At 36.5% G+C, this 22,383-nt stretch overlaps 1 protein-coding gene across 1 annotated transcript; it reads left to right on the top strand.

The window, feature by feature from the left end:
• The first annotated feature begins 734 nt into the window (after positions 1-734).
• LOC139935406 (uncharacterized) lies at positions 735-7,305 on the top strand. The gene is made up of 2 exons (XM_071929975.1): positions 735-1,043; positions 6,951-7,305. The coding sequence occupies exons 1-2, from the start codon at positions 806-808 to the stop codon at positions 7,175-7,177; spliced, it is 465 nt and encodes a 154-aa protein (XP_071786076.1). The 5' UTR covers positions 735-805; the 3' UTR covers positions 7,178-7,305.
• Positions 7,306-22,383: the final 15,078 nt, after the last annotated feature.

Consider the following 22,383-nt stretch of genomic DNA (forward strand, 5'->3'; position numbering starts at 1 on the left):
CTGCATATTCAACAATGTCTTCATTATAGAAGGATTACATTTGAGTCCGTTTTAGATCTTCCTGGATCCAGGCTCCTTTTCTAGGTTATATTTTGCGTCACTCTAGCTGTTTTCTCTTCTTGAGTTGGACATTTAAATCAGTCAATCACAATGCAGATATACAAAATCACATTGTTCAGCCTTGGATTAAAATTCCAAAGATTATTTTTCAGGATCCCAGATTACCACGAGACTCGCATCTGATCTACGTCAACACAATGCGCCTTCATCGAGGAGCACAGTTTCAAAACATCATTCAAACACAAACATGGAGGAAATAATCTTTATTTTTCTTTCTGAAAGAAAGGAACAGGAAGAATGAATTGTCCAGGGAAATGTCCAGGGAAATGTCAGACGATGACAGAGGCGTTTGCAGACGGTATGAAGGTACGGTGCACCCACAGAGTTAGATGACACTGACATGTCTGTGCGTGGGTTATCATCTTCACAGCCATTGGTCAGATTCTTAGGAGACAAGTTGGAAAGAAAAGTGGTGAGGTACAAGTTTACATCCTCCAACTGTATTAAACCGGCCTCCTCGCCGACCCGTCGCATAAGTACCGGCGAGTGGGTAACATTATAGTTGTACTAATGTTCAATTTGGCCCACTTCACCAATGGTTCGTCTAAATCTTCAAACTTGTTGAGTGGGGGCAAGATATCTTTACAACACAGACGGTGCTGTCCTCATCACAATCACCATCACCAACAGGGGCCTTTTGACTTGTAAACTCTTTCAGCATAAACACGAGATTCAGACGACCGTGATGTGGTTCAGGGGTAGCTTCCCACCAATGACTTGGGCCTGGTTTGTTCTCTTTGCCGTGCTGGTGGCCTTCGCACCCGGAACAATGCAACAAACCAGTGGAGTGGCTACATTGGATCTCTGTCAGCCTAATAGAGTATTACCGTCCTATTTGCAGAATGCTTGCGATCAGCTTTTGGCTAGTATGGGAACTGCCACGAGTGCGATGTCTGACTCCGGTACCAGGGCGTCACCACCGGGTAAGTACTGGAGAAACGTTTCGAGGATTCGGGTACTTTTTTTAACACAATACGGTTACACCATGTGTATCTGTTTGCTAGGTAGAGATTGTTCTTATAGATCTGTCTTGCTTTTTTTCTACTGCCGCGGAGTAGATACATGTAGTCGGGCAGTAGAATAAAGCAAGACAGTTCTCTAAGGAGACTCTGTACCTGGCAAGTAGATACACACACACTGCAAATCCCGTTGGTCAAAAATTGCCCAACTGTTTTGCCCAACGTTGGTTCAAATATCAACTGACTACATAATTGGGCATAACTTAACCAACAGTGGTTGGGCAAAAACGTTTATCCAATAGTTGGGCAAACAGTTTAACAAAACAAGTTGGTCAAATCATTTTGCCCAACAGTTGGGCAATAACTGTTGACCAATAGTTGGGCAAGTTTGTTTACCATTATGTTGGTTAAGATGTTGCCCAATAATGTAGTCAGTTGATATTTGAACCAACGTTGGGCAACCGTGTTGGGCAAAGGTTGCTCCCAACAAAAGTAGCAATGATTGATTATTTGTTGGTTACTCCTTTATTCAATTGTTGGTTAGGCCCCCCCAAAAAAAAAAACAAAAAAAAAACGTTGATCGTCCGGATTTTTCCAAAAAGAGGAAGATGAGGGCCCTTTTTTTTAACGTAAAATATGATGCAACAAAAACTTCAATTCGGAAAGGGCATGTAATTTGCGGTACTCTGTCAACACTGGATTCATCTGATATGTGCAGTTTATAATGTTTTCAGCCAGTCATTCCTCTTCACTTCTGCTTCAACTTCTGCTTTGTTGTATCTGCTGGAAGCTGGGCAACTGTTGGGTAAAATGATTTGACCAACTTGTTTTGCAGTGCAGGCGGCCAGCATTATCATAATGTGCTATGCCCATTTTGTGTGTGCGCATGGTCGGCCTGCCAGATGGTCGACCCAATGTCTACATGGAATGGCTGTTACAACTTACAATGTAGGTGACAAAATTCTAAGTCACCGAAAGCGTCAATTGCTCGGACTGACTAACTTCTATTGTCATGAATTGTTAACATAATCATCGTGATGAAAGCAAAATAAACTAAGGTTAAATAATATCATCGCCACAAATATTTGACAAGCAATCTTTGAAAGGAAAATTAAATTTGATCTATTGAAACCCTTAAAACTAATTGTGTTCATCCTTTTATAAAAAATAAATAAAAAAAGTCATCCACACAATTCCTGGTAGCCGTTTACGAGACGCACTTATCGCTCCTACGGGGATTATCATTTCTGAACCTGAAATAATGTCATGCAGGTCGTGAAAACAGCCACTGTTGGTTCCAATTCCCTGCCCTTTGTGTTGAACATGGAGGTTTGAGTTAATTTATACTCACGTCAGGGCAGCCTGCTTCCGAGTAAAAGTTAATGAGTTTACTTTCGTTGGCCCCGAGCCGCATGACTTGTCCTTGTTTTCCCCGTGTTACAATAATAACAATAATAATAACAATACCTTTTTACGGGTTGTATGTAGTCTTGAAATCAAGTAACTGTTGTGCGGTAAAATGCCCTTGGTGTGATAATAAATGCATTTTGAAAGAATCTAATTCTGACTATATACTGCGTTGCAAAAATTATTTTATTTCTTAACTTAATACTCAAATCCCAAAGGCCCAAATTATACAGCTCACAATTTAAAGGTAAATAAATTTATCATGTTAGAAGTAACCTGGTAAAAGAGTCAGCAATCAACAGTGTTCATTGCCCTTTTTTTTTTTTTTTTTTTTTTTTTTTGCTTTTTTAAAATTACCATTTCCGAATTATATTGGGTCTATATAATTTTGTCGAGATAAATGAGCCCGATCAAAAAGTCCGGAACACAACGGATTTAATCTAACCCTTGCCTTTCGATCGTTAACGACAACGGACTGTTCAGCCATTTCCCCCAACACGGGAGTAAACATCAAACTATTCACGGTGAGCTCCGTCCTGCTTTACTTCTGAAAACTAAACTGTGTCCCTACACATTAATCAGTGTATTCTATGGGTAAACCTTTAAATATTGGTTGTTTTTGCATCTAACCTATAACGTTTCAGAGAAGCACTCCATTCTCCAATCTCGAAGAGTATTTTTGACAGCTAGCCGCCATGATGTTGCTTGTGTGTGTGTGTAGGCCTACCACTACTACACAGTACGAACGTTGTACATGTACATGTACACTAATACTAAATCATTACAGTTTTGTTACAATATTGCGCACCGGTAACTTTGCCCAACAACCAGAAAGCTTTGTGCACAACACCATTGGTTACTGTGGTAGTTTTGACCAACTTCTCGGGCAAATCTTGCCCAACTACAATAACATATACATTGGACCAACCAGTTAACCAATAATTTGGTCAACTTTGCCCAAGCGTGTTGGGCAACGGTTTTGTTTAACCAACGTCCATTATTTGTGACCAACAGTTTAGTAATGCATTTACCCAACACATTTTTCGACCAACAAATTTGCAGTGCATGGTGTTACCGCAAACCAAATATATATTGATACCTCACCACGCAATGCCTCAAATCCTATATGCATTACACAATGTCAACAGACTTACCATTAAACTTACACCGTTTGAAGATAGCAGAAAGCATACTTTAAAATATTAGTTGCTGAGGTGCTGTAGTTTTTTTTTATTGAAATTAGTAAAACAATGTCATGAAAAAAAAAAAAATAAACGTTTTTACATGCTTGAAAATTTTTCGTCTCATGATCACTGAGACGAAAACTATGTTCATGACATTGTTTTACTCATTTCTCAAAAACTTCATCACCTCAGCAAGTAATATTTTCTGGGAAGCTTTCTACCATCATTTTCTTCAAATTGTGTAAGTTTAATGTGCGGACATTATGTTTTTGTCCTTCAAAAAGTACCCAGACCCTTTCAAATGGTTTGATAACCTTTGTAGATCAAGACATGTATATCATATAAATTGCCCGTATAAGTTCCAGCTTCGTTAGTCGTCAAGTTTTTGAGAAAATAAAGTTAGAAGCACAGAGAGTTGTTTCTCGGAGAGTCGCGTAAATACCATTTCTGGTAAATAAGTTTTTCATTTTGAAGTAAAATCTCTCTTTTTATTTTATTTTAAAATCAAACGTTCGATTGTTATACTAATCAGTAAAATACAATGTATGACATTTCGTTTACGTGTTTTTTTTTTATTTCTTAAAGGTAGTGGACACTATTGGTAATTGTCAAAGACTAGCCTTCACAGTTGGTGTATCTCAACATTTGCATAAAATAAGAAACATGTGAAAATTTGAGCTCATTCGGTCATCGAACTTGCGAGATCATAATGAAAGAAAAAAACACCCTTGTCACACAAAGTTGGTGCCTCTAGATGATTGATTTTGAGACCTCAAGTTCTAAATCTGAGGTCTCGAAATCAAATTCGTAGAAAATTACTTCTTTCTTGAAAACTACGTCACTTCAGAGGGAGCTGTTTCTCACAATGTTTTATACCATCAACCTCTCCCCAGTACTCGTCACCAAGAAAAGTTTTATGATAACAATTATTTTGAGTAATTACCAATAGTGTCCACTGCCACTAACTATCTTCATTTTCTATTTGTTTGAGGGTTGAGGCAGAGGGGAATTATATTATTTCCAAACAGTACTCGTTATTGTTTTTGACAATCAGGTGTCAATATCTAACGAGCTTACTGTTTAACATTTTGCCATTTTGACCAAGTTCTGCATATTATTGGCGTTGATGTGGATTTTGAGGCATCGTAGTGAGAGGTGTCAAATAAAGTTCATAAATAGGATTTGAGGCATTGCATGATGAGGTATCAATATATATTTGGTTTGCCGTAACACCATATGTGTATCTAATTTACTTGCCAGGTAGAGTTTGTTCTTAGAGAACTGTCTTGTTTTATTCTACTACCTCAGAGTAGATGTTCAGGGGTTCGGGAGACTTCTCATTAGTTCTGAAAAGAACTGTCCTGCTTATTAACTATTATATAACACCCAAACAGATCCTTGCCATTTGATTGGAGGATTGTCCGTCACGTGATAGCAAATAAAATTACCATTGCACGCTGAGGACGCTGAGTCACTCACCGTGCTTTTTTGTTCCATCCGAAAAGTACCATTGCACGCTGGCAGCGTGCAATAGACCTTTTCGCAAATACTGGGGCGCGCGCGTAAAGCTTGGAATTAGATGCATTGTGGTCTAGCTGGTAGCAACATTTGATTCATATATATCCCACAATGCACCTCATTCAACAGTCTGCGCTTGCGCATTGGTATTTGCGATAAGGTCTATGGTACTTTTCGGATGGAACGAAAAAGCGGAGTAAAAACATCACTGCGTGCGCGTGTCTTTGGTAACACAGCAGTGTTACTGCAAGGCATTAGTAAAATTACTAGCATTCGACTTCTACAATAAAAAATCGTAGGCCTACGCTTTGTTTGTTTTGAAAGTTGTATCTTTCAATCAAAATGACAAAGATCTACTTGGATGTTATATAAAACAAATAGTGAATGTTTATGAGTGCAATGGTGCGAATATGTTCATTCGTTGAAAGCAGGAATGTTCCATTCAACTCGGCTCCGCCTCGTTGAATAGAACATTCCATCTTTCAACTCATGAACATATTCGCACCATTGCACTCATAAACATTCATTATGTGTATATTACCCGGGCGGATGGTATAGAAAATAGGCTGGGACTACTACTATAGCTTAAAGGATCGTGATTAACTGTACTACCGCGGTGTCAGTTTTTTTTGTCTCGACGTTTCGACTAGTTGCTCTAGTCATCATTAGGAGACTGAGTATATTCAGTTTGCGATAACTGTATACAAAAATACCTAGATATACTATTGCTATAAAGTTGGTATGTCAGAACTTGCCTTGCTATTAATTTGTATTCTACTGCCGCGGGGTTGATTTCCCGATTCGGAAATACTTCGAACATCGGCCGGGACCAACTTGGTGGATGGAGAGGTTTCTCATTATTAAATTCGCTGCCGCGGAGTGAGTTCTTAATTGGTCTCAACTTTTGACTAGCTTGCTCTAGATTTTGCAGTGGTAGTAATGAACCGAAGAGGTCCTCGGATCTGCGTTGATTTAACATTTGGACGGGCAGCGTTCCACAGAAGAGTCTGGTACATGCAACGTTTTAATTTGGTCAACATAACAAGCCGACTGTGTGCCGCAAAAACCATTATGAGGTGCTACATAAACCGGTCTTATGATTTTTAAAAACTTCGAACTTTGTCTTAAACAAGTGTTCCTCTTATTGGTGGATACATGCGCCATTTAAGACTTGGATGTAACTATTACTTGGCTTAGATTTCGCTGATTTTCAAAACAGATCTGCCACGAACGAGTTGTTTTCTGGTTGGTAAGACACTGCTCAAGAATTGCAAAGGTCGTGGGTTCGATCCCACCCGAGTAATATGCCTGTGATTTTTGTTCACGGGTCTCGGGACAGTACTGAGTATACAGTGCTAACACACATCGGTGTAGGGGTAAAACCAATATAAAATTAATATTCTTTATTCCCGATGCAAATTTAACATCTGTTATATAGTTGCGGCACCCGCTGCCAAAACGTATGATTCGAACTGCCTCTAGCGACCGGGCAACCTCTGTAGTCTAGTTTGTAAGACACTGCTCTAGAATTACAAGGGTCGTGGGTTCGAATCCCACCCGAGTAATATGCCTGTGATATTTTTCACTGGACTCGGAGAAGTACTGAGTATACAGTGCTAGCACACACATTGGTGTATGGGTAAAAACCAAAAATTAATATTCTTTATCCCCGATGCAAATTTAACATCTATTAAAAACAATATAAATTAATATTGTCTTCTTTTGTTGATCAGTTTTCACATTTTATGTTCTGATTTCGCAGACAGAAGACCCTTGTCCGACCCACCTCGCTACGGCCGGCGGAACGGAGGTCCACCTATGACGGTCCACGTCTCCAAGCGGCTCTACTCGTTACCGACATATAAGCTCTTCAACGGTCTACGAAGACGGTCCGGCAACCATCGACTCCTCGATACGAATCAGTCGGTAAATCTCCTTAGGCGCTTCGCCTCTTTAAGTAATAAATTTAGCCTTCTTGGGACCATATGATCTTTTTGTTTGGTGGGCCGTCGTGCTCTCTCGTTTACGGTAGTAGTGCACTTTGTATAATCGAAAACTATTTGAAGGAAAACTTCATCATATACGGTATAGAATGTATCAAATAGTACCGCTAAATTGAACACGACATGACAAGGACGTACAGTGGCAAGTTTGCTACCAGTAAAGAAAGAAAAAAAAAAAAAAAAAAAAAAAAAAACCAAACACCTCCGACAGTGATAAATACATTACAAAGAAGACGGCTTTGTGAACTTATGTTTTTAGTATTGTTATTTAAAATACAAAGCTTTATTAGTTTCGCAGAGCCAATTAATTTTGTCACAATTCGATGTTCTTAAATGTTATGTATTGTGTTATGCTTTTCGACGCAGAGTAGTGACTGACTTTATACTTATATTAATGTACACAAAACAATATGATAAAGCACCGCTTTGAAATTCACTTCTGTATATAACGCTAATTTTATCAAAGCTAAAGTGACCTGAGATAAATGTGTTTCAGCTAAAGGTGGGGCAATATATAGTTTTTTTAGTGCCTATCCTCGTTTAGAAACACCAACAATAAATTGTTACAATGTTTTTTTTTTTCTCATTAAAGGGAAGGTATGTTTGGTAACTGTCAAAGACCAGTCTTATCACTTGGTGTTTCCCAACATAAGCATAAAATAACATGCCTGTGAAAATTATAGCTAAATTGGTCATCGAAGTTGCGAGAAAATGATGAGAGAAAAAACAATCTGCAGATAGGAATTAAAGACTTCTGGAAAAACTACCACTTTCTCAAAATCTATGCTACTTCAGAGAGAGCCGTTTCTCACAATGTTTTATACTATCAACAGCTCTCCAATGCTCGTTACCAAGTAAGTTTTAAGTTGAATAGTTACCAAACGTGTACCTTCCCTTTAAGAATGTCGAATCCTTCCATGTTTAGCGAGGTAACAGCGGGTACCAACTGCTTTTCTAGCGATTGAAAAAAAGAAAAAAAAAAGAAGTCTGAGAAACATTTACATACATGAATCTTTTATCAGGTTCAAATATTTTGGGAGAAAAATGAAACCAATCTTGCTTATTTGAAGGAAATACTTTTCCAACATACCAATTTATTGCCCTACCTTTAATGTCAACAAGTCAGTCGAGTTAATGAGATAAAATATCTTATAATAAGCCTATCGTTTACTTTCATGTGTTTCACCAACGTTGCAGTAATGCACTAAAAAATACTTAAACAAACCCAACAACCAAACACATAAACGTTTTCTTTGTGACTTAAAATAGCTCAAATAAAAGTATGCATTTCTCAATTTGATATCGCTGCATTTGTTGAAGTTTTTTTTTGGAAAGAGTTTTGTTACGAAATCGAACACTCCCAGATGGCAATGCTACTTGTCATCTTGAGTGAGCTGCATTTTCCCAACTGCGTTATCTTAAACTTTGACCGACTGTAATGATCTTTTGTCTAATATTCACACATTGTAAAATGCACTTAAAGACACTAAACACTATTGGTAATTGTCAAAGACTAGTCTGCTCACTTGGTGATATGCATAAAATAACAAACTTGTGAAAATTTGAGCTTAATTGGTCGTCGTAGTAAAGAAAAAACACCCTTGTCATATGAAGTTGTGTGCTTTCAGATGCTTGATTTCGGGACCTCAAAGTTGAATTCTGAGGTCTCGAAATCAAATTCGTGGGAAATTACTTTTTTTCTCAACAACTACGTTAATTCAGAGGGAGCCGTTTATCACAACGTTTATACTTCTACCAACCTCTCCCCATAAGTAAGGTTTCATGCTGATAATTGCTTTTAGTAGTTACCAATAGTGTCCATTGCCTTTAAATTAAAGATGCTATGACAGATTTTTGCCCCAAACAGTAATAACATATTTTTTTTTAGTAAATGGTATTTCAAAGAGTATCACCCGCTCTAACGAAAAAAAGTTCAACTTTTACTTTTGATGGTCAGGAACCATGACAAAAATTTAAAACGTTTCTTATAAAACACATAAGAATTGGTCACGTGATATATTGTCGGGATCCCGACAAAAACTAATTTTGAGCACTTTATTTTACTGCTACTAATAATTGGCGGACTTTTTCGAGCAATGGCTCAAATGAAAGCTTGTAACTTTCTCGACCCCCATCAAAATTTTTGGGTCAAATCGGCCAAAAATCTGACATAGCATCTTTAAGAAAGCACACGCCACAATTTGATCCGACCCTGGTTGTCTGCACAATCTAAAGCCCGTTTTTAAAAAGCAGGGTAACGTCATATCGTTTAATTAGTATTGTATTTTTAGAGTGTAGTTGTAAGAAATAAGGTGTTGGCAAATCGTGGTTTTGTAAAACTGTTTTCATTTGTTTGTGTTTCCTTATTTATGTTGGTAATATCAAAAAGGTGAACAAAAAACTAAAAAATACATATTTACAAAATCAATCATTCAGAATTACGAAGACAATCAACAACAAAAACCCGGGCAAGCCAGATATTTAAACAAAAACCTACAAGTACTGTGATACAAAATCATTAGATTTAATAAGCTACGGATCCCGAAAAGAAACAAGTAAAGCAGACACTGAACGGTTAAATAAATCTAAAAAAACAAACAAAATAAAACCACACAAACAATCTAACAAGTTACGTCAATATGTTAGTTCGTTCTCCCGAGATCGTTTCGTTAACACGTAAGATGAGGTTTAAGAAAGGTGCTTTTTGATTATTGAACAACAAGATTACTTAAAGACACTGGACACTTAATAGTGTATCCCACAAATGTATATATAACGCATCTGTGAAAGTTTTGACTCAATTGGTCATTGGAGTTGCAAGAAAATAATGAAAGAAAAAAAATCACCCTTTCTGCACAAAAATATGTTTATGCTTTCAGGTGCCCATAACAAAAGGCTTCAGACCTGATTTTTAAAATATATTTTGAGTGAGAATCTACTTCTTTCTCAAATACTACGTTATTTCAGATGGAACCGTTTCTCAAAACGTTTTATACCATCAACAGCTCCCCAGTTGAAATCAAAACGAAAATCGCAAAACATTTGATCATTTTGACAAATAAGGGAAATGTAGATTTATGCCAGAATGACAATGTGGATGTTCAAATCACTGCATATAAAAAACATCAGTTGACTCTTTTTTTTTTTTTTTTTTTTTAAACCAACCCTTTTCCCACTGGGCCTTTCTCACGGTAGTCTCGACATTATACTTCCATTAGTCAACATCGATCTTTTCACACCAAGACGAGTTTTGGTTCGGTGTTTTGAAGTAAAACAGGAATGGAAGCCTGTTTTGATATCTGTTTTATGGTGTTAATTTCATCAAAAGACAACCACGATAGAAACCTCGGATGTCCTATGGTTTCAACGCATTCCCTATGGGGAAAAAAGTAACGCCAAAAGGTAAATAAGGCGTCACGCGGAAATAAACAATTGAATAAATAAAAATATATACATAAATAAATACAGCTGAAAAACCCACGCATGTCCTAGCTTTGAATGAAATTGAGTAAAACTTCATCGAGTTAATTGCGATAGCTGTATATTATAAGAAGCGATTGTCCCAAGACGTGTTTTTCAACTTTTGACGATTATAAAATCCCTATTGGTTGCAATTACACTTTTAAATTTCCATCTCGTTAGGTCTTGGAGTCTTAGATGTGATTAGAAACCAATAAAAAAGCTCTTACATTAAATCCCCCACGAACTCTATCGAAAAAGAAGTGTCCGATTTGTATGCAAAAATCTGTGTGAAATCAAAATTGTACTTGTAGATTTTCAAGGATGCTCGACCTCCGTGCATGCAATAATTAAAAAGGAATCTCCATTATGAAACTAAAGGCTCCTTTTTCGGTTTTAAAGGGTTTGTGTACTTTTTGTACGAAAGAAACATATTGTCCACAGATTCACATTAAACCTTCATGGTTTGAAGATAATGTTGGTATAAAGCTTCCCTTAAAATATAATTTGCTGAGGTGCTGAGAAATGAGTACACAATGTCACGAACATTATTTGAGCATGTACAACGTGTTTACCAGTACTGATATTAACACGACTATCCTGAAAACATCGCTCTGTGATTTTCACTTGTTTTCACAACAAATGATGCGGGCTGGCTTTTACGATCGTGTACGCGGGTTAAACAAAATAGCAAACTCTCATCACGGTTAACGAAGTATCTTTTATCGTAGTGTGCTATGTCTGAAGATTTAAACTGAAAAAAGAATAACAATAAATATTATGTTCAGGGCCCAGTTTCATAGCGCTGCTTAGCAGCCGATTTTGTGCTTACTGGGTCCAATTTCATAGCGCTGCTTAGCGGCCGATTTTGTGCTTACTGGGCCCAATTTCATAGCGCTGCTTAGCGGCCGATTTTGTGCTTACTGGGCCCACTTTCATAGCGCTGCTTAGCGGCCGATTTTGTGCTTACTGGGCACAATTTCATAGCGCTGCTTAGCGGCCGATTTTGTGCTTACTGTACCGTTTCTAATTCATACGCCTCTCTTAATATTTATGCATGAGGTACGTCACAATGCTAACTCAAAACGAGGCGATGGTCGCAGCCACTGCAAGTGATGGGGAACGTGCGCCCATAGCCTCATTTTGGGTAAGAATTATGACGTCATGCATAAGTATTAAGAAAGGCATATAGCGCTGCTAACTGTAAGCACACGAAAAGGCATGCTTACCGCACGAAAATAAATGACGTCACAATGCAAACCAATGGTAAACGCGCAAAATGGCCGCCAAATTTTGCTGCTTACCTGTGAAATACGCTTGCACCTTAGCAACATTTTCTGCTACAGTAAGCACACAAATGTGCTTACACACAAATGTGCTTACCATTAAGCAGCGATATGAAATTGGGCTCAGGTCAGGTTGTGGCCGTTCGGCCATAACCCTCTGACCCACTGAAAAACTTAGAGTTTAACGTACGTTCCCAAGAGCATCAGTATATGAAGTAAACTTTACCGAGTAACTTAGGTCTATTATTACAAAGAAATCCCATTAGTCTAAAATATGTTTTTTAGAACTTCAATAACAAGGATCATCATCCCTTTTACGGAAATGAATTCAACTCACAAATCCCTTTTTAGGAATAGGTTTACAACAAAAACATATTATCTACCCCAAAACCGCGGGTAAAAGACACAACATTGAACACTGTTTCCCTGGGGATTAATGCCCACGTGTTTCAGTCGCTTCAGAGAGATCTAGAAGTGCTCCGAGGACTCCCATAGAATACGGTTCCTCGTAACAACTATCTGTTTTATGCGTCAACCAAAAAGTAAGGTCAACTGAGACCGATTTTACAAAGAGCTATTTGATCTTAGCAGTGTATCAATACTCGCTACGCAAAGTATGGTGTCATAGTCATAACAAATCACAAAGGGCGTTGTTGACGAGCTTTCTTAAGATGAATCTTAGTGCTTTCTGAAATCCATTCTTGTGGTCGATTTCACAAAGATAGTCCTAACTTATGACTAATCATAGGACTCTTTAAAACTACTACAAATAGCTAGTACTAAGTTATGAATAACTTGTCCCAACTCGATATAAGACTATTCTTAAAGCCATTGGACACTCTCGGTAAACAGTATTGTCCCAAGGCACACACTTCGTGTATCACAACTTATATATAAAATAACAAACCTGTGAAAATTTAGGCTCAATCGGTCATCGAAGTCGGGAGAAAAAACGGGAAAACCCACCCTTGTTTCTGCACGTTTCGCCGTGTCATGACATGTGTTTAAATTAAATCCGTAAGTCTCGATATCGAGAATTGATAATTGTTTTAATGTAAAGCATTTCATTGTAACGGGTGTGACTTGGTAACGAGAGTGACTTGGTAACGAGATTCACTCTTTGTAACTAAGGTCGACTGTATTAAGAGTTTTAAGAAATGAGAGAAATCGAGTGAAATGAGAGCGAGAGTCGTGTTCTACGAGGAATTATAATATGAACCAGTTTTGAAGTATTTTATTTTTCGAGTGTGAAATAACATATTTCTCAAAAAACTATACAATACTCCGTAGAAAAGTTTCTTAGAATGTTTTATATTATCAACAGCTCCCCATAGCTCGTACCAAGTTTGTTTTCACGGTAACAATTTTTTGGGAGTAATTACCAATAGTGTCCATTGCCTTTTAGAGTGCATCTTCAGCAATTGTTGGTGTAATGATCGATGTTCGGAATAAGTTTTCTCGGTCAATTTCGTCAAATGAGCAGCCAATTTAACCACCAGAATATTGTATTTCGCGTGAAATCGAATCTACTGAAAAGGGTCATTCGATTTCGTTTTATGATTAGTCAATTGTAATGTTGCGTCATTCAAATAAACAAAATAATCATTCAATTTAGCAATTCATCAAAGCAGCATTCAAATTCGCAGACGCTTCTTGATCCGTGTGTGTCACGAAAAAGAATGACGCTACGCTAAATTGAACAGAGTGAACAGCGTCAAGGAATTTGGCGCGACTTAAAACGAAATTGAATGGCCGAATTCTGAATTTAAAACGCATTCACAACTGGAGACGTAAAACAGCTCGTATCCGAACGCATACAAATGAAATTGACTGCTAATTTGCCGAAGTTTACCGAGAAAACCTATATAAGACGGTTTGGGATGTGAGAGAACATGCCAGTGAGTATGGCCCCTCTCGTAAAAGGAGCTGCAGCAATCCCTTCATTTTAAATTCCAATGTGATAGTTTGAAAAGGTAATTTTGATCACATCCCCTGTGGAAATTAGTATCATCTTTGCTTTGAAAATAATTTCGAAACAACAATTGGACTTATGGGATGCAATGCAAGCACATGTATTTATTTGTCAGTATATCGTCCGCTCAGGTCGACTATCAAAAGTTACTAACAAAATTATGATTACCAGAATAACCAGCCAAAATACCATGTCATATGTACCATTTGTGACCGGTATCCTGCTTATTTCTGCTAAGCAGAAAACTGCAATTTTGTCTGCTTAAGCAGCTCTATAAAAATTGCCCCTGGTAATGGAGTTTATAGTCTAGTTTATAGACTAATTCAAGACTAATCTTCGAAGCACTTTGTTTGGCAAAAAGAGTTAATCTATAATAAAAAATACACTATTTGTTGATTTATATTATTGTTTTTCTTCAAACAGAAATGCATAAAAAAAAAAGAAAAAAAAAAAAAGAAAAAAAAAAAAAAAAAAACTTGACCTGTTGCAACCTGCTTACCGCCAAAATGACTTATGGTATAAAAGCAAATAATTTGTTAATAGCCTGACGTTTCGACCCTAGCAGAGTCTTTTTAAGACAAACATGCCAAGTTATAAACACTCGCCGTTGAGTACCCGAGATTATAGATGAACGATGTTTTGAACGAGTAGTTGATGTGAAAAAAGGCGAGTGAAGATGGTTAAATATGATTATGCATGTGTATATTGCATCAACTGGGGTGCTAAAGTTGACTGAATGGGTGTTGTCTCGTTAAAGCAAGAAAAAAAAACAAAAAACATTACACCATGTAGTTTTAAAATAACACCTGCCAAAGTAAGACCATCGGTGTTATTTAAGACACTGTGATACTCTTCTATATAACAACACCAATGGTGCACATTTCAACACCTACTTCTTTGCGGTGTATATTGCAATGACTGGGGGTGTAGTCGCTCAACTCTACACCATGTAGGCCTAGTGTTAACATAACACTATTTTCTGCAAACAAAATAACACCACAAAAGATCTACATTAGTGTTATTTTAACACCTTATGATATTCTTTGGTATGAAGTCACAACATGTGGTGTAGATTTTAACACCCAAGTTTTTGCAGTAAATAGATATGTGAGGATGATCAAGAGCAAAGTATGGTCATGAATGATTGCAACTGGATTGTGATGTAATGCCACTATTTAGGCTAATAATTAGGTGTACCCGTGATCAAATAGTGGCTAATTATTAAAGGCAGTGGACACTTTTGGTAATTACTCAAAACAATTATTAGCATAAAACCTTTCTTGGTGACGAGTAATGGGGAGAGGTTGACGGTATAAAACATTGTTAGAAGCGGCTCCCTCTGAAGTTTCATAGTTTTCGAGAAAGAAGTAATTTTCCACGAATTTTATTTCGAGACCTCAAGTTTAGAACTTGAGGTCTCGAAATCAACCATCTAAACGCACACAACTTCGTGTGACAAGGGTGTTTTTTCTTTCATTATTATCTCGCAAGTTTGATGACCGATTGAGCTCAAATTTTCACAGGTTTGTAATTTTATGCATATGTTGAGATACACCAACTGTGAAGACTAGTCTTTGACAATTACAAATAGTGTCCACTGCCTTTAATAATTAGATGTACCCGTGATCAAATAGTGGCTAATTATCAAAGACATAGCTCGATAAAACATCCAGTCGCTCAGGGGTAACTCGTTGTACTTTTTTCAAGGCATTCACCGTTTGAAAAAAAAAATAATTAGTAACATTGGTTCTTGGTGAACCAGTATCCTCACTTTGTGTATCCCAACATATGCATGAAATAACAAACCGGTGAACATTTTCATTTAGTCATCGAAGTTGCAAGAAAATAATGAAAGAAAACACATCCCTTGTTTGTTTATATACCCGCTTCAAGTCTGAATCTTTTTTTTTAATATTCAATTTCTTAGTGAAAACTTGACCTCTTTCTCTAAACTCTACATTCAAGATTTCATAAAATTTACATGACTCCAAAATGGCGGTTAAATCAAGATTGTTTCGACGATGACGTCAATTGAATAAGGTCACTTGATGTCATTTACTTAGTTGTGACGTCATGCAAAGATTACCTTATAGGCTTTGTATTACTAGCCATAGCAGTTTGTGAACGATCTTGCAAGGGTTTGTGGGTGAACAGTGCATCAGTCTATTGGCTGCCCGAAATGCAACCGAAAGGCAATTAGAGATTTTGGCGCACAAAAAAAAAATCCCCCTCAAAACAAAACAACAACATCAGACCCAACTTATCATTATGGGTGCGTTTGTTTAGCTTCCCTGGGTCGACCCCGTATAGTGGTGGTTTTTTCCAGGACGAACGTGTGCAGATATTTACCCACGTTCGTCCTGGAAAAAAAAAAACCGTCACACACCGGGGTCGATTCAGGGAAGCTAAACGAACGCACCCTATATACCAATTTACGTTTTAAGGATACGCATCGCCCGTTCACGTGTTAAGCACCTCCAAGTCAATCGAGGTGATAGTCTTACAATAATACTTATAGGACTAATAATGATTATCAAATAAACAAAAATAAACACATTAGATCACATATGTGAACATCTGCGAGTGAGTTCGAGTGCGAGCGGTACAGTATGATTGATTGACTGAAGAGATCCGATTGGTATGGAGGCTACTGAATTAAATGGATTGTGGATGGAAATGCATGTTTTTGGTCACGGCTTTATGAGTGTGTTTGAGTGGCAGTTAAGTTAGCCTTGATTCAAAACGTGCGAATGGAAAAGCTGCAGATTCGCAGAGACTACGGCACGGAATAATGTTATAGAGCTTACATAAAAGGCACGTTTGGTAGTTGTCAAAGATCAGTACTTGCTCTTGGTGTATCCCCATAATATGTATTAATTAACTATTTCTGTGACGTCATACTACTGTTGAAAGTGTAGATTGCTTTTACGAATTTACACTTCGTTACGAACCTACACTTAAGTGTAGATTCGTAACATAATCTACAGTTGAGTGTAGATTCATTAGCAAGCTTGAGTAAATAGTTCAACTTGAAAATGACTGTTTTTCCAAACTGAAACATTGCATGAAGTGAAAATATAGCTGAAAATATGTTATCTTTCAATTTACAAAAAAAAAAATTCAGTTGAAAAAATTACTTTAGTATCACATTTCTTTTTGCTGAGGAAACTGACGTTTTTACTCAATAAACATGTTGCAAGCACTAAGTATGCCTGCCTATATTTTGTAAGACAGTTGTAAAATGTGACCAACCGTCGTTTGACAACTTACTGCAAATTAGATAGAAAAAAAGATAGACTAGCTAGTGTTGTTATAATTGAAAAATCAAATTCATTGAAACTGTTACGTAACCAATGGGGGAAATAGTTTAAGTCAGAGAATAGACTCTAAAGCGTAGATTCGTGAATAGAATGTACGAGCCTTCGGCTCGTACATTCTATTCACGAATCTTCACTGTATCTTCCATTCTCCTTAACGTTATAAATCTAGAATCGAATGGTCATTGAAGTTGTACCTTAAAGACTTCTCTTAGGGTTAAGTGTGGGTCCTTACGGGAAAAACAGATCCCGTTAAAGGAACGCGTTGCCTTGGGTCGGTCGAGTTGGTCCATGAAAAATGTCCATGAAAAATACTGTGGTTAGCAATCGAAACTAGCCGGATGGGAACGTGCTTAAAATATTCATTAAAAAGATATAAACCGGTGTTTTTATTGAAACGTCACCAGTAATTGGAAACTAGATGATGTGGACATTATTAGTTGACTTTAAAACAATAACAAATATAAACAGTATAAAAATAACAAATAAATTACAAAAATTGAATCAAATTAAACGATAAATAAGTGGAAAAAAAAAATAAAAAATTCTTTAGTTGTGAACTAACATAATTAAAATAATGTTTTCAAATAGCCGCCGGACAATGTAAAAAACTTATCTTCGACAGAAAGATGTGGGCCGGCAGCAACCGTTTTTCTTAAGGCACTTTAAGTCAGCTAAGCCGTAGTCTCAGTTTGCATTTCTCTTATAGACACTAGACACTATAGGTAATTGTCAAAGACAAGTCTTCTCACTTGGTGTATCTAAACTTATGCACAAAGTAACAAACCCGTAAACATTTGAACTCAATTGATTCGTCGAAGTTGCGAGATAACAATGAAAGAAAAGCACCCTTGTCACACGAAGTTGTGTGTTTTCAGATGCTTAATTTCGAGACCTCAAAATCAAATTTTGAGGTATCGAAATCAAATCCGTGGGAAATAACTTGTTTCTCGAGCCGTTTCTCACAATGTCATACTATCAACCTCTCCCATTACTTGTCACCTTTTTCACAGGTTTGTTATTTTTTGCATATATGTTGAGATACACCAAGTGGGAAGACTGGTCTTTGACAATTACCGATAGTGTCCAGATATATCTTTAATGTATTGACTAAAAGGTGTTAATTTTAATTTGAAATGATACAAATATATACGAAAGTTGAAAATACTTCTCTTTAAACCAAAGTTACAGGTTAAGTACTATATAAAATGGTAATATTACATTTTTGGAAAAACTAAAATAAATGTTTGACACTAGAATTAAGATCGTTTATAACGCTGATGTTTAACAAGCAGCGATCAGTGTTTTTCTTTGAAATCTGTGGTCTAAAGTAGATCACTTTGTAAATTTAAATGTATGACGTAATTATGCAAAACCACTTAGCAAAAGCACTACATATGCTAATTTTAGCTCTGTAATGGATCCTTGATAATCTACTATTTAATTAAATAGAGCATGTTTTTAAAGCCATTTGACACTTTCGTTAAACAGTTTTGTCCAAGGCCCACACTTCACGTATTAAAATAACAAACCTGTGAAAACTTAGGCTCAATCGGTCACCGGAGTCGGGAGAAGATAACGGAAACCCACCCTTGTTTCCGCACGTTTCGCCCTGTCATGACATGTGTTTAAAATAAACCCGTAAATCTCAATATCGAGAATTGTCATTGTTTTAGTGTTTTCTCAACACGTTAAGCGTTTCATGGAATACAATTTTAAGAGAAGTATTTCACCATTACCTTCTGTAAACCAAGTTATTTGTAAATCTATGAACTTTTAATTTTGTTGTCTGTTCCGAAAGTGTCCAATGGCTTTAACGCAGTATTTCATCTTACTCCCTACTATCAGGCCTCACTTTTTTTATTATTATTATTTATTATAATATTGCAATGTGCATGTGATGTGTAAAAGGGGCATTATCTAAAGTGACATATTATTATTAATCGATAGAAGTTAGAGGTCTATATCATGTACATTTAATTGTTTAAAGGCAGTGGACACTATTGGTAATTATTCAAAATAATTATTAGCATAAAACCTTTCTTGATTACGAGTAATGGGGAGAGGTTGATAGTATAAAACATTGTGAAAAACAGCTCCCTCTGAAGTCACGTAGTTTTTGAACAAATAAGTAATTTTTCACGAATTCGATTTCGAGACCTCAGATTTCGAATTTGAGGTCTCGAAATCAAGCATCTGAAAGCACACAACTGTGTGTGACTACGGTGTTTTTTCTTTCATTATTATCTTGCAAGTTCGACGACCGATTGAGCTCAAACTTTCACAGGTTTGTTATTTTATGCATATGTTGAGATACACCAACTGTGAGGGCTAATCTTTGACAATTACCAATAGTGTCCACTGTCTTTAATGAATGATGAAAGACCATTATGTACGTATTATGAAGAAGCATTAAATCAGTTGGCTCTTCACATCACGAGAATGTTTAGCAAAGAGTTTAATTAAAAAAACAAATTAAAAAAAAAAACCGCCATTGATGCGTTGACCAATCTCAAACTGGAATTTTTCAACCAATATATTGCGAACGCACACAGCGCAACCAATTATGGTTATATTATTTTATTTGTGATTCACAATTTTATGTAAGCTCACAAATTGGTAAACTGTACAATCATTGTTCAAAGACTTCTTCTATTGTAGTAGAGTTAAGAGATTCTACTTTTAATGAGCATGGTTTATATTAGTAACGCTGTTTAAGTAAAATGAATGTTTAATTTACACTAAATGTGCCAGCTGATTGAGCCACAGACAAAAGTAACGATCAATGTATAACCTAAGAATGGTAACAAACAACATTGATAGACTAGACATAAACGGAACTATTAAACCTTTAAATGACATTATACAGGGTAACATTGACTGTAAAGTAAAAACAAAATATATATAATATATTTACTGCAATGGGATCTTTAAACTGAAAGCAATTTTTAATTCAGTTGAAAAAAGTATATGTGTACAAAATAAAAGAGAAATTAAAAGCCACGATCTGTATACAAAAGTTTAATTTGTCTAAATAATTCATTGTCTCATTAATTCATTGTTCCATTTAATCATAATATGAAATACATGTAGATTTCTACAATAAAACCACCAATATAAAAATGTGAACATATCATTTGCTACGGTAGTAGAGTTTTGAAGACATCACTGCAAATCTACAGCCGACTTTACACAACTGCGTAAGTCCACTTGCGCAACGTCTGTGGCGCAACTTACACCATAAATGTTGCGCAAGTGGACTTGCGCAGTTGCGTAACGTTTCGTTAAATCGGCTACTATGGCCGTTATGTAATATTTACTTCCTCCACGGTCCAACAAAAGAAAGAATAGTCCGCTTTCGGAATACACAATCTGAGAAACGTTTCAGAAAGAAACGCTTCCAAGATTAAGTTTTTTGGGTGGTACCAAACAAATAGAAGTTTCACTTGTTTTACTCCGAGGGAAAATGATAACAAAAATGCTTTGTACACTATCAAAAGTGCGTTTTGACTGTCAATACGGTTACCAAACATAACAACGTTAACATTCATATTAAAGACAGTCGACATTATTGGTAATATTGTCAAAGACCAGTCTTCTCACAATATGGTGTATATCAACATATGCATAAAATAACAAACCTGTAAAAGTTTTAGCTAACATAAATTGGTCACCAAAGTTGCGAGAAGAAAAAACACCCTTGTCAACCGAAGTTGTGTGCTTTCAGATGCTTGATTTCTTGACCTCAAAAAAAAAAATCTTGGAATATTACATCTTTGTTATTCGTGGAAAATTAAATGTTTCTCAAAAACTACATGACTTCAGAGGGAGCCGTCTTTCAAACAGACAACGCCAACCTCTTTCCCTCAATGTGTTTTTTGTGTTTTTACAATGGTGAGATGTGGGGCAAACGCAAACAACATCTTGTTTGTGTCAAAAATACAGTATACACTACAAAAAGCACTCAGTCTTGTGTAACCGCAAACAGTGAGTTATGTCTTTAAAGAATAATAACTGTCAACAAAGAGAGGAACAAATCTAATTCGACAATGGCAACTATTGATGTGTCTTTTATCTTAAAAAAATCATGGCACGACAAAACGAGTTTATATTATAGGCCTACGTCTTTCTTGAACATGACTTTAGTTGTGATCTTTTATAAAACAATGACAAATATCACAAATATCAAATCCACCCCCACCAAAAAACAAACAAATATTTAATAAAACCTTTTACATCACTACAAAGTATCATCCTTGGATTTACCTAAGACAAACAATTATTGCTATAAATTTCACCCTTGTATTTTTTTTAGAACGACGTGCATTAGAGTGTTTTTAGAACTTGCAAAATCAACATTTTTACCATATTTTTTGCCCTCAAAATTTTTTTTTTTCAGGGGGTCTCAGAATATTTTCCTTTCGGTTTTGATTAGGGCCAAAATTGATATTTTTATTTCTGTAAGAAAAACTTGGCAAGTGTATCCGGAGGTAACAGTATCCGGATGTAACATGTGAATTGTTTTTTCTTCAAATTGAAAATTCTATCAATCTTGCTTCTCTTCCTAAGCCCTCTGTAGGCTTAGTGGATTACCCAACATTAATCAGGATCTATTGATGACATAAATTTTAGAATTTGCCCGGCCCAGCCCCAATCATATTCCTTGAAATTGCATAAAACAATGTTTTGTGAATAGCGCCTCTTTTTTTTAAGTGTTCCCTTTCGGTTGTGATTGGGGCGATTATTGGTGTTTCCATGTCTTCTGGGAGAAACACTTGGGTTTATTGTATCCTGTTGTGACACGACCTGGCTCAAGTATAGTAATTCTTTTTCAAAATCAATGCATGCTTGTAAAAATCTGGCACTGTTTTAATGCCCTTTGAGTATTGAATTCAAAGTTTGTATTTAAACAAAATGGTATACAACCAAGCCATAACCAATGCTTTGCCACTGAGAGTTCCTGATTTGGCTACTTTACCTATTGTACAGGTATATGATTCCCATTGCAAGTAGAGTGCATTGATCATTCTTCACAAGTTGTCTTTAATACAGGGCCTACTCTCCTTGGTCCCTGCCTGCTACCAAATGTAAAACTTTTCATAGAGATAGAGATCATAAACAATACAGTGTCTGTGCTGCAGATGGTTTGGAGCATCCA

The sequence above is a fragment of the Asterias amurensis genome, chromosome 3, assembly GCF_032118995.1.
Source record: "Asterias amurensis chromosome 3, ASM3211899v1".
Taxonomy (NCBI): Eukaryota; Metazoa; Echinodermata; class Asteroidea; order Forcipulatida; family Asteriidae; genus Asterias; species Asterias amurensis.